General features: G+C 43.3%; 1 protein-coding gene across 1 annotated transcript; it reads right to left on the bottom strand.

Moving 5' to 3' along the window:
* Positions 1–4,752: 4,752 nt before the first annotated feature.
* Positions 4,753–5,370, bottom strand: LOC139424215 (uncharacterized). Its single transcript, XM_071175894.1, has one exon. It carries the CDS (start codon positions 5,368–5,370, stop codon positions 4,753–4,755), a length of 618 nt encoding a protein of 205 aa, XP_071031995.1.
* Positions 5,371–15,122: the final 9,752 nt, after the last annotated feature.

Here is a 15,122-nt window from a genome sequence, read left to right as displayed (position 1 = left end):
TACAATACATTTCTATCAGCAATGTTCAGAACATTTCACCTCGCTGAATACACCCTGTTTGTTCAGGGTCCGTGTCCACCCAGCACATCAGTACAAGAAGCCCCATATCTGCTGGATACACTAGTTGAGCAGGGTGACCATCTGGAAGGATCCCATCAAGGCCTTTTCATTTCTTGGACTGTGATCTAGTCTTCACTTCAGCCAAGGTTTATTGTTTGATATATCTGCCAACACCGCCTAATTCTGGCACCGATGCCACCGTTATTAGACAAGATATTTACTTGACGTGTTTGTGGGGGGAAAGAACATTCACACCATGCAGACTAAACGTTTATGACATTAAGTTATTTCAATGTGCAACAATGTAATATGTACGCCTGCAGGGCTGGCTCCAAGCATAAGTGACCAATGTGGTTGCTAAGGGGGCCCCAGGGGTTGCTAGGGGGATTAAACTTACTGTTAAGAGTTACAATAGTGTAATAAGGTGCAAGTTATGCATTTGGTTATGCATCAGCAGTTTTTCTCTTGTTATGTCAGTCACTGACAATCACTCAACTATGCATGTCAGCTAACAGTTTTTAGATTGTTAACTTACTCTAGCCAGCTATCTAAACTTGTAGTAATCATGGCCAAATACCGACCCGACATGTAGGGCACGTGCCGAGGACCCCTGAACTCCAGGGGGGCCCTATCGATTTTGTTAAACAATCTCACTCAGATATCATTAACATGGCAAAAGTCATGGCAAAATGTGTAGAATTGCGAGAAATTTGTTTAAAAGAGCAAAAAAGTATCTCTGCCCCATAGAACTGCTTTAAAACTGCACCATTTCTCTACATGTCGTTCAGTACAAACCATTCCGCAACATAGCAAACGTTCAAGCGAACTAAACGCAACTCATGTGTTTAAATGTTTGTTGAATAGTGCAGTTGGGAGTTAGAGGTCAGCAAGGAAAGACCTGTTTGTTTTATTGTTTTATTGCAGTTTCACCTTAGCGACAGTCGGATGTGATGTGAACAGGCAAAAGCGGAGAGGGAGGAGCGCCCTTCTCAAATCTAACAGTAATCTGCACCCCTCATGTTGTCAACAAGGCATCGTGATTCATTGTTCAGAAACATACAACATCTCTTTTCCATAAAATGTGTTTGAATTTTCAAACTAGTTTTCATTGGGAAGGCAGATAAAGCTTTTTTTTTGTATGTAAAAACACAGAAATCGTACTCATCACTCCATGTGCTTAATTAATTCACTTTTGTTTTGAGACGACTTTGCTGTCGGACAAAATGGGGAACCCGGGAGGCAACCTGGTTCCAAAATGAATGCAATAGACACTAACCCCTTTGACCTCACTGGTATTTTCACCACCCTTTTTAAGAGCTGATCTGATTGGTGAAAATACCAATGATTGAAAAAAAGTTCTGAATTGGGAAGCCTGTCTAAACGCAGCCTAACATACTGAATCTGATTTCAAGTAATTAAGGGCAATATTTTAGATTATGATCATTTGATTCAGCTGAACCCTCTGTGTTATTGTTGGGGTAGAATAAAAGCCTGCACACCATGTGGATGGGCTGTCCAGAACAGGTGTTGAAGGCCCCTGATATGCTGTTATTAACTGCCAGACATTATTAAGCAGTTGAGCAAACTATCATTATAAAATTAATTGTACATATTTGATGTATTTTGGCATTGCCTTGGGAGGATAACAACTCTTGATCCAATGCATTTCAAGGGTGCTTTAAACGACTCAGTCTGTGCTCGCAAAGTAGTTTTTTAACCACAGACAGGAGTTTGCCTGAGACACCCCAGCGCTTTGGCTCACGTCAGCATTTTCTGTACATGATTCAATCCATTCAAATGTCACGGCCAGTAAAAATCTAAATCTGGATATGAAATGTCACATACTTTGGCATGGATCCACAAAACAACCAAGCTTGGCTCGGTTCATTCAGATCTTATTTTTCAAGTCACATGTCTCTCTGTAAATATATTATGGTGTCAGCAATGTGACTAATAAGGTCAAAATAATGTGCTGGCCTGTATCGGATCTCTCTGTATTCCACGGCATAGGTTACAGTGGCGTGTATTCTTGGATGCCAAGGGAAACCAGGCTCCCCCCCCCCAAAAAAAATTATCAATAAAAATATGAATTAACATATAACATAAATTATATTTCGTCTCTCTGTGTTTTTATAATTTTCCTTCAACTTGCAAGAGGCTGAATGTATCTCACCGGGGAAAGCATTTGAGCGAAACAGCGCCCCCTCTGTCTCTGTATGTGTAAGCCATCTGTCTGATGCTGTCTGGTCAAAAAGAGTATGATAATGTTGCGACCCGTAGCATTGAATGCAAGGGGAAGCCAGCGAGCATTTGACCTCCCTTGATATTTTTTCTTCATACAATAATAGCCAATCAGCGTTGAGCTAAACTGAGTGAGTTCAAAGGTGAATTGTCCGGGCGCACAAAAACAAAGTATCAACCTTTTAGTTGACACTGTATTAGACTAAGCACAGGTGAGTTAATGATGTTGAAATGTTGAAATGGTGCTGGAATAGTGGAGAGAGGCAGCTCCTGTGTTCTTTGCGACTTGAGGTAATTCTCTGTGGTTCTAAATCAATAGTTGTTTAGTAGTCCAAAAATGTAGGAGAAATTAACTCGCTTGACCGTGCTGTAGGTCATGTACTTGTCTGTTACTGTACATGCGATATGCTTTGTTGACTCTACTGGGCAGATGTTGCTCTCCGGTGTCATGGTTAAACAAAGGTGTGGTTGATTTTATTCTGCCGCTGTTTCTTCTTATTGTCTCAGTCTTCGGCCTGTATATCACGGTGGCAAGGCACATGAACTGTTTCTTCTTATTGTCTCAGTCTTCGGCCTGTATATCACGGTGGCAAGGCACATGAACTGTTTCTTCTTATTGTCTCGGTCTTAGGCCTGTATATCACGGTGGCAAGGCACATGAACATTAACAGGTTATAGAGCAAACAATGCAATTATCACAACACATAGGTTGTAATATGACTTTTTGTTCCTGGCTTGACTTCCCCAGAGATTTTACCCACTCGCCTCTGCTTATAGGTTATGAGGTCTTCACCTTTCAGCATGCAGTGTGAAGTCAACAGAGGACTAAATGTAATATGAATCTAATACATTTACAAGGAGAAACACTTGGACACTTGTGTTTTTCAGAAAACTGTACAGATCTTTGGACAAACATACTAAATGGCGTAAAGGGCAGTTACAAGACGTCGTCAACAGTTTTACATATAGCTCTTGTCAGTGACCTTCTTCAACCATGGCCATGATCCAAAACTGGCTGTCAGAAATACATGCAGCCTGAAGTCGTTTAGGATTAGTTTATGACCCTCTGTCATAGAGATGGTATCAAACCTGCTGAACTGTTCTTGAAACTCCAATCTGATCCCTATAGAGTCGATAGCAGAGTTACAGGAAGCAAACTAAAGCAACAGATCATTTACAAGCCCAATATGGCCATGTTCATAAAAGGGTGTGTCAGAAATACAAAAATAAAACGCCGTAGGGGGGAGAGAATTGAGAACCACTGGAACTGGAATGACACTCTCACTCACTGCTGCGCAAAAACAACTGCGAACAAACCCCACCCCAGATTTTTCGAAAGAGCCAACTCCTCTCTTTTCCATAAAATATATGTCCGAATTTTCTAAACTAGTTTTCACCGGGAAGGCAGATAAAGACTTCAGATAAAGCGATCAGTTTTGTATGTGAAAACACAGAATCCTACTCAATAATCCACATGTTAACCTATGTCACTTTAGTAGGTGAAAACACAGAATCCTACTCATTACTCCACATGTTAACCTATGTCACTTTAGAATGTGAAAACACGGAATCCTACTCATTACTCCACATGTTAACCTATGTCACTTCAGTATTGAGCCAACGTTGCCGTCGGCCAAAACGGGGCACCTAGCTCATGCACGAGAGGCAGCCTGGTTCCAAAACGAATGCAATCAACCCTAACCCGCATCACCCGGGGCATGCCCTGGACATTAATAGAACTCTCTCACTGGTCTTTTCATCAATCACAACAGACAATTTCACATCAGATCCTTTTCAGAGATGTTCTGATTGGTCAAAAATGTTGGGGGAAAAAATCTGAATTTGGCTGCCTGTCTATACGCAGCCTAACATACGGAACCTGATTTCAAGTAATTCGTGGCTAAATTGAAGATTATGATAATTTGATTTAGCTGACGCTGCTGTGTTAGTGCTGGGGTAGAATAAAAGCCTGCACCCCATGTGGATGGGCTGTCCAGAACAGGAGTTCCAGCCCCCTGATATACTGTTATTAACTGACAGATGTCATTAAGCAGTTGAGTAAACTGTCATTATAAAACTGTGATTGTACATATTTGATGTATTTTAGCAGGGCCTTGGGAGGATCAGATAGTAACTCCTGATCCAATATATTTTAAGGCTGCTTTAAACGATCAGTCTGTGCTCGCAAAGTAGTTTTATCACCACAGACAGGAGTTTGGCTGAGACACCCCAGAGCCTTGGCTCACGTCAGCATTTATTTTACATCGTTCAATCCATTAAAATGTCACAGCCAGTAAAAATCTAAATCGGGATGTGAAATGTCACATGCTGTGGAGAGGTGGGGTCATGCTGTGGCATGTATCCACATGACAACCAAGCTTGGCTAATTCCAATTTTATTTTCCAGATCACATATCTCGCTGTAAATCTATTACGGTGTCTTCTGATGGCCTTAGATGAGACTGGGGCACAGAGACTGGGGCACTGAGACTGGGGCACTGAGACTGGGGAACTGAGACTGGGGCACAGAGACTGGGGCAATGAGACTGGGGCACTGAGACTGGGGCACTGAGACTGGGGCACTGAGACTGGGGCACTGAGACTGGGGCACTGAGACTGGGGCACTGAGACTGGGGCACTGAGACTGGGGCACAGAGACTGGGGCACAGAGACTGGGGCACAGAGACTGGGGCACAGAGACTGGGGCACTGAGACTGGGAACAGAGACTGGGGCACTGAGACTGGGGCACTGAGACTGGGGCACTGAGACTGGGGCACTGAGACTGGGGCACAGAGACTGGGGCACTGAGACTGGGGCACAGAGACTGAGACACTGAGACTGGGCCACAGAGACTGGGACACTGAGACTGGAGCACTGAGACTGGGGCACTGAGACTGGAGCACTGAGACTGGGGCACTGAGACTGGGGCACAGAGACTGGGGCACTGAGACTGGGGCACTGAGACTGGGGCACTGAGACTGGGGCACTGAGACTGGGGCACAGAGACTGGGGCACAGAGACTGGGGCACTGAGACTGGGGCACTGAGACTGGGGCCAAGTGAGTCTCATGAAATAGTCAGGGAAGACAGGTCAGGACACTCCCTCTTAAAACACCCAACATGGCCAATAAAATACATGTTCGAACATTCAAACTCATTTTCATTGGGAAGGAAGACATTTTTTTTTTAAATCAAAAGCAATTACTTTTGCATTGTGAAACGTAGAATTCTACTCATTACTCAACCTATGTCACTTTTATTTGGAGCCAATTTCGCCGTCAGCCATAACGGTTCAAACACGGGAGTAGACACTACCATGCTTCCTCCGGGGCATGCCCGGGACAGTAATAGAACTCCCTCACTGGTCTTTTGACCAATCACATCTTTTCACATCAGATCTTTTTTCAGAGCTTGTCTGAATGGGCCAAAAGACCAATTATTGAAAAAAAAAGATCAGTATATGGCTGGCTATCTAAACGCAGCCGGAACCCACTGTGTTAGTGCTGGGCTGGAATAAAAGCCTGCACCCCATGTGGATGAGCTGTACAGAACAGGAGTTACAGGCCCCTGATATACTGTTATTAACTGACACACCATGTGGATGGGCTGTCCAGAACAGGAGTTACAGGCCCCTGATATACTGTTATTAACTGACACACCATGTGGAATTAACTGACACACCATGTGTCCAGAACAGGAGTTACAGGCCCCTGATATACTGGTATTAACTGACAGATGTCATTAAGCAGTTGAGTAAACTGTCATTATAAAACTGTTATTGTACATATTTGATGTATTTTAGCAGAGCCTTGGGAGGATCAGATAGTAACTCCTGATCCAATATATTTTAAGGCTGCTTTAAATGGTTTTATCTCCACAGACAGGACTTTGACTGAGACACTTTTCAAGCATCAACATCTATAAGTGACTTTGTTGAGCTTCACAATACATTTTTGATACTTTCGAATGATTTGGACATGATGCCCGAAAAATGCTAAAATCGGTCCCATGACTTGAATGGAAATTGTGACCCAAATGCTAAAACTCTAGCATTTGGAAACAGTGCCAGAGAAACTAAACCCAAGCATGGATTGCTGTAATACCTTGTCCATATCATTCGTACAGGGTTAGAAAACCAATGTGTAATATTGTAATTTGGATGAACTATCCCTAAACATCAATCCAGGCGTTCTGAGATCTGGCATTCATCTGCAATGTAGTCAGCTTGGACGGTGGCCATTTGCTTCAGAACCACAGATAAAAAATTAAAAAAACTGCAACTCATGTTAGCTGACAGAGTGGGTAACTGTTCACTGCTCCAAAACCTGCCTTCTGTCACCATGTATCTGGTCTGTGTTGACTGACTGTTGGGCCTTCATTCCAACCTAAAGGCCAAAACAGTCTGTGGATTCTATTTATAGCCGTCTCGTAAAAGTGTGAAGCATCTGCTATGTGTGAAGCCTCCGCTCTGCTGACGAAGCTATCTAGGGGGTCACGGTTTGGGGGGGGAATGTAGCAGATGAGGATCTCTCAGCCTGATGTGTCTAGCTAGGTTTTCGGCGGCGCGACAGGGTGATATGTTTCAGGAGGGCAGTCGGTGCCAAGCAGCCTGATGTGTCTCGACTGAATAGCTAGGTTTTGGGCGGCGCGACAGGGTGATATGTTTCAGGAGGGCAGTCGGTGCCAAGCAGCCTGATGTGTCTCGACTGAATAGCTAGGTTTTGGGCGGCGCGACAGGGTGATATGTTTCAGGAGGGCAGTCGGTGCCAAGCAGCCTGATGTGTCTCGACTGAATAGCTAGGTTTTGGGCGGCGCGACAGGGTGATATGTTTCAGGAGGGCAGTCGGTGCCAAGCAGCCTGATGTGTCTCGACTGAATAGCTAGAATAGGCCTGTTGCAAAACGAACTCGTCCACTATCAAACTCTGGTTAGCGGCTACACGCTTCAGCTGCCCAGAGTTGGAACAGCTACTCTGGCGAATTTCAATCATGCACAGTCTATCAAATCATGTGGTACTCAGCAACTCAGGCAACGATATAAATATTACACCATCATTACAAATGTAAACGTGTGGTTAGAAGGCAGATTGTTTTGACCCATTGCTATGTGTAGACTGAGCCCTGCTTCTGCTACTGCAGTATCCCACTGAAAACAGACAGAGAAGGTTGTAGCCTACATCCTAAATTAGCCAAGAAAATAGATTTATTTTTTGGAATGTTCATTCAAATAGCCACAGGGTTGTTCTTTCTGCTGTTCAGAAATATGAGGCAGAGACATAGGCTACATCATCGTGTCGATCATATCGGTTGAGGGTTGAGACATAGGCTACATCATCGTGTCGATCATATCATTTGAGGGTTCAGACATCGGCTACATCATCGTGTTGATCATATTGGTTGAGGGTTGAGCCACATCATCGTGTCGATCATATCGGTTGAGGGTTGAGACATCGGCTACATCATCGTATCGATCATATCGGTTGAGGGTTGAGACATCGGCTACATCATCGTGTCGATCATATCGGTTCACAGTTCAGAAGAGGGGTATTAAAGAGAGAAATGGGCAGGGAGGGGGAGGATGAGCAGCAGAAATGTAAGGAACATTTCAGGACAATTTGTGTTATAATCTTGGTTAGTGTTGGGTGTTTTAAGTTTTAAGAGGGAGTGTCCTTACCTGTCTTCCCTGACTATTTCATGAGACTCACTTGGCCCCAGTCTCAGTGCCCCAGTCTCAGTGCCCCAGTCTCAGTGCCCCAGTCTCAGTGCCCCAGTCTCAGTGCCCCAGTCTCAGTGCCCCAGTCTCAGTGCCCCAGTCTCTGTGCCCCAGTCTCAGTGCCCCAGTCTCAGTGCCCCAGTCTCTGTGCCCCAGTCTCTGTGCCCCAGTCTCAGTGCCCCAGTCTCAGTGCCCCAGTCTCTGTGCCCCAGTCTCAGTGCCCCAGTCTCAGTGTCCCAGTCTCTGTGCCCCAGTCTCAGTGCCCCAGTCTCAGTGTCCCAGTCTCAGTGTCCCAGTCTCAGTGCCCCAGTCTCAGTGCCCCAGTCTCAGTGCCCCAGTCTCAGTGCTCCAGTCTCTGTGCCCCAGTCTCTGTACCCCAGTCTCATCTAAGGCCATCAGCTCCTTCCAGAGTATCAAGTGTCTTTTTTGATTCAGTAAGTTGTTGCTAGGGCAATTTAATTCAAGTTCCGATCCTCTACCTAGTAGCCTACTTAATAATTGTTGTTTGAGTTGTCTATTGGTCAGTACTTGTGACTGTTGCTGTGGACATAGATTCATTTTCAGGCCTGTTTATGTAATTGTCGTGCTAATTTGTAGGCCTGTTGTCTTCTAGGGGGGGGTATTTTTCTTCACCTCAGGCAAGTGGCAATTAGACTGGGTACTTAGTGTCTCCCTTGTTTTTTCAGCAGCAGCTGTAAGAGGCGGTGTTGTCTCCAAAACTAAGACTGTCTCTGAAACAAAAATGTTCTGAGTTATTCAGAGGAAGGAAAGAGAGGAAGGCTCTCTCACTTGAGTATCTTCATTATTTTTAGGTTATATAATTTTGGCTATTTTGTAGCTTTGTCAACTATGTGTGTGTTTTCTATCTCTGTTCGTTCCTCTACTTGTAGGTTTTACAGACGTCCATGGCGCCCCACTGCCCATGCCTGCCAACCCTTCTAATTTAGTGGACCCTGCGCACACAGCCCATGTGGAATTCCTGGCCTTCGGCAGTGTCTGAACTGTGGATCTGCGGTCATCTGCGGTCATTTCAGCCTATGCTGCCCTTTTTGGTCCATGACAGAGACATGGATAACTTAAATGGAGATTCTCTTTTCCCTCTCTCTCCTGTCCATCTCCTCATTTGAATTCCATGCTGTCACTGTAACTCAGCCCCTACCCACTCAATGCAGAGAGTGGAACAGGTGTGGACTAGCCGTGAAATGCTTACTTATGGGCTCTTCCCAGCAATGCAGAGAGAAACAACAGGTCACACTAGCATTTTAGAGTGGCCTTTTATTGTCCCCAGCACAAAGTGCACCTGTGTAATGATCATGTTGTTTAATCAGCTTCTTGATATGCTACACCTGTCCGGTGGATGGATTATCTTGGCAAACGAGAAATTCTCACTAACAGGGATGTAAACACATTTGTGCACAAAATGTGAGAGAAATACATTTTTGTGCATATGGAAAATGTATGGGATCTTTTATTTCACCTCATGAAACATGGGACCAACACTTTACATGAAGCGTTTCTGTATATTTTGTTCAGTATAATAGTCATGTCATAGTGTAAAAACAGTTGAACTGTTTCTAAACAGGTGAGCTGGTTACATGTTCTGGTGTTTTGTGGTGGAAAACTGAGTGGGTTGAGCATAATAGGCCAACCATGTTACCCATAGATATACAGGCTAGAAATGTTTTAACAATTTCAACAACAACAAAAAATGTGTAGCTTGCACTCAATTGTCACTCCCTGTTGCACACAACAAGCTTCACAAGGGGATTTATGGCTGATTTAAGATGAAATCGTCAACCCTGCTACAGTCTGTTACAGTCAACCCTGCTACAGTCAACCCTGCTACAGTCAACTCTGTTACAGTCAACTCTGCTACAGTCAACCCTGTTACAGTCAACTCTGTTACAATCAACCCTGCTACAGTCAACTCTGTTACAGTCAACCCTGCTACAGTCAACTCTGTTACAGTCAACTCTGTTACAGTCAACCCTGCTACAGTCAACCCTGCTACAGTCAACCCTGCTACAGTCAACTCTGTTACAGTCAACTCTGTTACAGTCAACCCTGCTACAGTCAACCCTGCTACAGTCAACTCTGCTACAGTCAACTCTGTTACAGTCAACCCTGCTACAGTCAACCCTGCTACAGTCAACCCTGCTACAGTCAACTCTGTTACAGTCAACCCTGCTACAGTCAACTCTGTTACAGTCAACTCTGTTACAGTCAACCCTGCTACAGTCAACTCTGTTACAGTCAACTCTTGTACAGTCAACCCTGCTACAGTCAACTCTGTTACAGTCAACTCGTGCACAATCAACTCTGTCACAGTCAACTCTGGTACAGTCAACTCTGGTACAGTCAACTCTGTTACAGTCAACTCTGTTAGTCAACTCTTTTACAGTCAACTCTGTTACAGTCAACTCTGTTACAGTCAACTCTGTTACAGTCAACTCTGGTACAGTCAACTCTGTTACAGTCAACTCTGTTACAGTCAAATCTGTTACAGTCAACTCTGGTACAGTCAACTCTGTTACAGTCAACTCTGTTACAGTCGACTCTTTTACAGTCAACCCTGCTACAGTCAACTCTTTTACAGTCAACTCTGTTACAGTCAACTCTTTTACAGTCAACTCTGCTACAGTCAACCCTGTTACTTTATTTGGCACATAGTAAGCACATACTATAGTATATTTTTTTTATTTAACCTCTTGAGATTGAAAAACGTGCTTTTTATGAAGTTGAACATGTGCTTTCTATGCCAGAGTGTTAAAGCCCACATGCAGTCTTTTTTATTTTCAAATCATCATTGTGTTTATTTAACGAAAATAACTCCCAATACATTTTTTTTTTTTTACTATTTATTTCTCTGACCCTCCTTTTGCCATTGAAATACTCAGGGCCCAGTTTCCAGATAGCGATGGAATTTAGGCTTAGGAGTGTTTTAATGATGCAACTTTCCTACAACCGCCGAAGATGTAAAAGTGCGTTTCACAAAACACCACGCAGAGAGAACGGTCGCTAAGTGCGTTTCACAAAACACCACGCAGAGAGAACGGTCGCTAAGTGCGTTTCACAAAACACCACGCAGAGAGAACGGTCGCTAAGTGCGTCCTTGGAGCATGTGTGGATACTGATATAAGATCGGAAGAAAGGGAGCACTGCTCTCGGATCAGTTTTCTCCATTCAAATCTTACCTTAACACTACAATTATTTCACAATACCGACGACGGATCGGCTACTAGAGAGGTATTTCCACCTATGGCTGCAAATTTTTTATGTGGCTTATTGTAATGCTTACCCAATAAAACGGCACTAAATCACCGATTTGGCACATCATTGTGCACATGTTAGGCTACCCATCATTCAATAAATTTAGACAAATTACAGACAGTATCAAGTATCAAAATAGAACTCAATTAATTGAACATGAAACGTATATCAATATGATTGAAATATGCCTATTTCCGCACACTATTTACATTGAATATAGTAATCTCGTTTTTCATTTTGAAGCGTCGTTTTATATGTTGCTTGTTTGTATCGATTGAAAAGATATTTCCAACTTTGTATTTGTAGTCAACTTTGTTGTGTAGTTATCAGCCGTCACAGAGAAACTGATAAACGATCATTCTATGTTTACCCGAGATGTGTATAAAGTGATGGAGAAGGGTAAAATAAACCCATCGAACGATGCAATTAGCTGTTGTTCCAGTGTTCGGAGGCAGTCGTTATATTACGAGCATTTTCAAGTGCAACGTCAATAACGATGATTTTTGGGAAACAACTAGTAGATTTAACGATGTTCCTACGAAGTTTATAACGACGAATTTAGTCTTAAAATGCTTTTGGAAAACCTGGCCCAGAACGATATGTGCCGTGATAGCAAGGATACAGTCGTGTTCTCAAGACCGTCATGGCTACGTAACATCATTGTGGAACTTCACTAAATCGTTCTAGGATAATATTATATTTTTTACAAAGTTGTTTGGAGGTTATGGTAATTTTCAGCTCAAATCGTATGTGAAACGGCTTGAAGACCGTTTAAATAGTTCGTCACGTCACCACTGTTGCAGCAGTCTAAAGCTGGGGGTGAGGCATTGTAAATAAGAATGTGTTCTTATCTGACTTGCCTAGTTAAATAAAGGTTAAGGGGTCTGGGGGTGGAAGGGGGTCTGGGGGTGGAAAGGGGTCTGGGGGTGGAAGGGGATCTGAGAGAGGGGGCTGGTGGAAGGGGGTCTGGGAGTGGATGGGTAAGGCTGAATACACAGTACGCTATTTAAACCTATCAAAAACATATGCCTGACAAACCTGACTAGCTTGAAAGGGTGGTTTACCAAACACAAGTTAAACATAAAAATCATTTTCAATGGATATTTGTCCATTGGTGACTACAGGAGGACCCCCAGGAGACTGGTCACACTGGGTACCAGGTCAGCCCACAGCTCCCCCACCTGGAAAGAGAGAGAATTACAACAACAGTCAGTCAATAACACAGTCATTACAGTCATAATCTATTCTATTCATGCGTGTGTGTGTAGATAGTAAAGATCATATATAGAATTTAATGGCAGGTTGTCGTTATAGGTGATATGTGTGTGTTTGTCCTGAACTTTGTTGCTGTTTTTAATATTGTTTTTAAGAAATGTGAGAACTGTGAGGTATACTACTTAGCAGGATTAATGATTTAGAAAATTTTAGAAAGATAAGTGTGAAATTGGGATGGTGTAATTAAATCAACAACCAAAAACACATATTGAAGTTTATCTTTCTTAATTAACTTGAAAATTAATAGGTATTTTTGGTTGTCAAAGTTAACTGGCTAACTCATTGATTCTGCTGTGTAGTAGACCCCTCAGAGGTCTCACATTATATACAAATATATTAAAACAGCTCTCATATAGACCCCTCAGAGGTCTCACATTATATACAAATATATTAAAACAGCTCTCATATAGACCCCTCAGAGGTCTCACATTATATACAAATATATTAAAACAGCTCTCATATAGACCCCTCAGAGGTCTCACATTATATACAAATATATTAAAACAGCTCTCATGTAGACCCCTCAGAGGTCTCACATTATATACAAATATATTAAAACAGCTCTCATATAGACCCCTCAGAGGTCTCACATTATATACAAATATATTAAAACAGCTCTCATATAGACCCCTCAGAGGTCTCACATTATATACAAATATATTAAAACAGCTCTCATGTAGACCCCTCAGAGGTCTCACATTATATACAAATATATTAAAACAGCTCTCATGTAGACCACTCAGAGGTCTCACATTATATACAAATATATTAAAACAGCTCTCATATAGACCCCTCAGAGGTCTCACATTATATACAAATATATTAAAACAGCTCTCATGTAGACCCCTCAGAGGTCTCACATTATATACAAATATATTAAAACAGCTCTCATGTAGACCCCTCAGAGGTCTCACATTATATACAAATATATTAAAACAGCTCTCATATAGACCCCTCAGAGGTCTCACATTATATACAAATATATTAAAACAGCTCTCATGTAGACCCCTCAGAGGTCTCACATTATATACAAATATATTAAAACAGCTCTCATATAGACCCCTCAGAGGTCTCACATTATATACAAATATATTAAAACAGCTCTCATGTAGACCCCTCAGAGGTCTCACATTATATACAAATATATTAAAACAGCTCTCATGTAGACCACTCAGAGGTCTCACATTATATACAAATATATTAAAACAGCTCTCATATAGACCCCTCAGAGGTCTCACATTATATACAAATATATTAAAACAGCTCTCATGTAGACCCCTCAGAGGTCTCACATTATATACAAATATATTAAAACAGCTCTCATGTAGACCACTCAGAGGTCTCACATTATATACAAATATATTAAAACAGCTCTCATGTAGACCACTCAGAGGTCTCACAATAATATACAAATATATTAAAACAGCTCTCATATAGACCCCTCAGAGGTCTCACATTATATACAAATATATTAAAACAGCTCTCATGTAGACCCCTCAGGTGAGTGAGGTTTCTAATGTATTTACTTCTTTGTCCAGAGTCCTCCTCTTCTTCCTTGACAGATATCTCTTCTTCCCCTTCTTTAACTTCTCTCTCCTCCATCTCCTCTTTGACTGCTCTCTCCTCCATCTCCTCTGTGACTGCTCTCTCCTCCACCTCCCCTGTGACTGCTCTCTCCTCCATCTCCTCTGTGACTGCTCTCTCCTCCATCTCCTCTGTGACTGCTCTCTCCTCCACCTCCCCTGACTGCTCTCTCCTCCACCTCCCCTGTGACTGCTCTCTCCTCCACCTCCCCTGTGACTGCTCTCTCCTCCACCTCCCCTTCTTTCACTCCTCTGTGACTGCTCTCTCCTCCATCTCCCCTGTGACTGCTCTCTCCTCCATCTCCCCTGTGACTGCTCTCTCCTCCATCTCCCCTGTGACTGCTCTCTCCTCCATCTCCTCTTTAACTTCTTTCTCCTCCATCTCCCTGTGACTGCTCTCTCCTCCATCTCCCCGGTGACTGCTCTCTCCTCCATCTCCCCTGTGACTCCTCTCTCCTCCATCTCCCCTGTGACTGCTTTCGCCTCCATCTCCTCTTTCACTCCTCTCTCCTCCATCTCCCCTGTGACTGCTCTCTCCTCCATCTCCCCGGTGACTGCTCTCTCCTCCATCTCCCCTGTGACTCCTCTCTCCTCCATCTCCCCTGTGACTGCTTTCGCCTCCATCTCCTCTTTCACTCCTCTCTCCTCCATCTCCCCTGTTACTGCTCTCTCATCCAACTCCCCTGTGACTGCTCTCTCCTCCATCTCCCCTGTGACTGCTCTCGCATCCAACTCCTCTGTGACTGCTCTCTCCTCCATCTCCTCTGTGACTGCTCTCTCATCCAACTCCTATGTGACTGCTCTCTCATCCAACTCCTATGTGACTGCTCTCTCATCCAACTCCTCTGTGACTGCTCTCTCATCCAACTCCTCTGTGACTGCTCTCTCATCCAACTCCTATGTCAAATCAAATCAAATCAAATCAAATTTTATTTGTCACATACACATGGTTAGCAGATGTTAATGCGAGTGTAGCGAAATG

Source organism: Oncorhynchus clarkii, chromosome 13, assembly GCF_045791955.1.
Source record: "Oncorhynchus clarkii lewisi isolate Uvic-CL-2024 chromosome 13, UVic_Ocla_1.0, whole genome shotgun sequence".
Taxonomy (NCBI): Eukaryota; Metazoa; Chordata; class Actinopteri; order Salmoniformes; family Salmonidae; genus Oncorhynchus; species Oncorhynchus clarkii.
The sequence above is the reverse complement of the archived record's forward strand: the minus strand, read 5'-3'. Positions and strand labels throughout refer to the sequence as shown.

Excerpts from the sequence above, each read along its gene's own strand:
- LOC139424215 (XM_071175894.1), bottom strand. The coding sequence starts at position 5,370 with ATGAGACTCACTTGGCCCCAGTCTCAGTGCCCCAGTCTCAGTGCCCCA.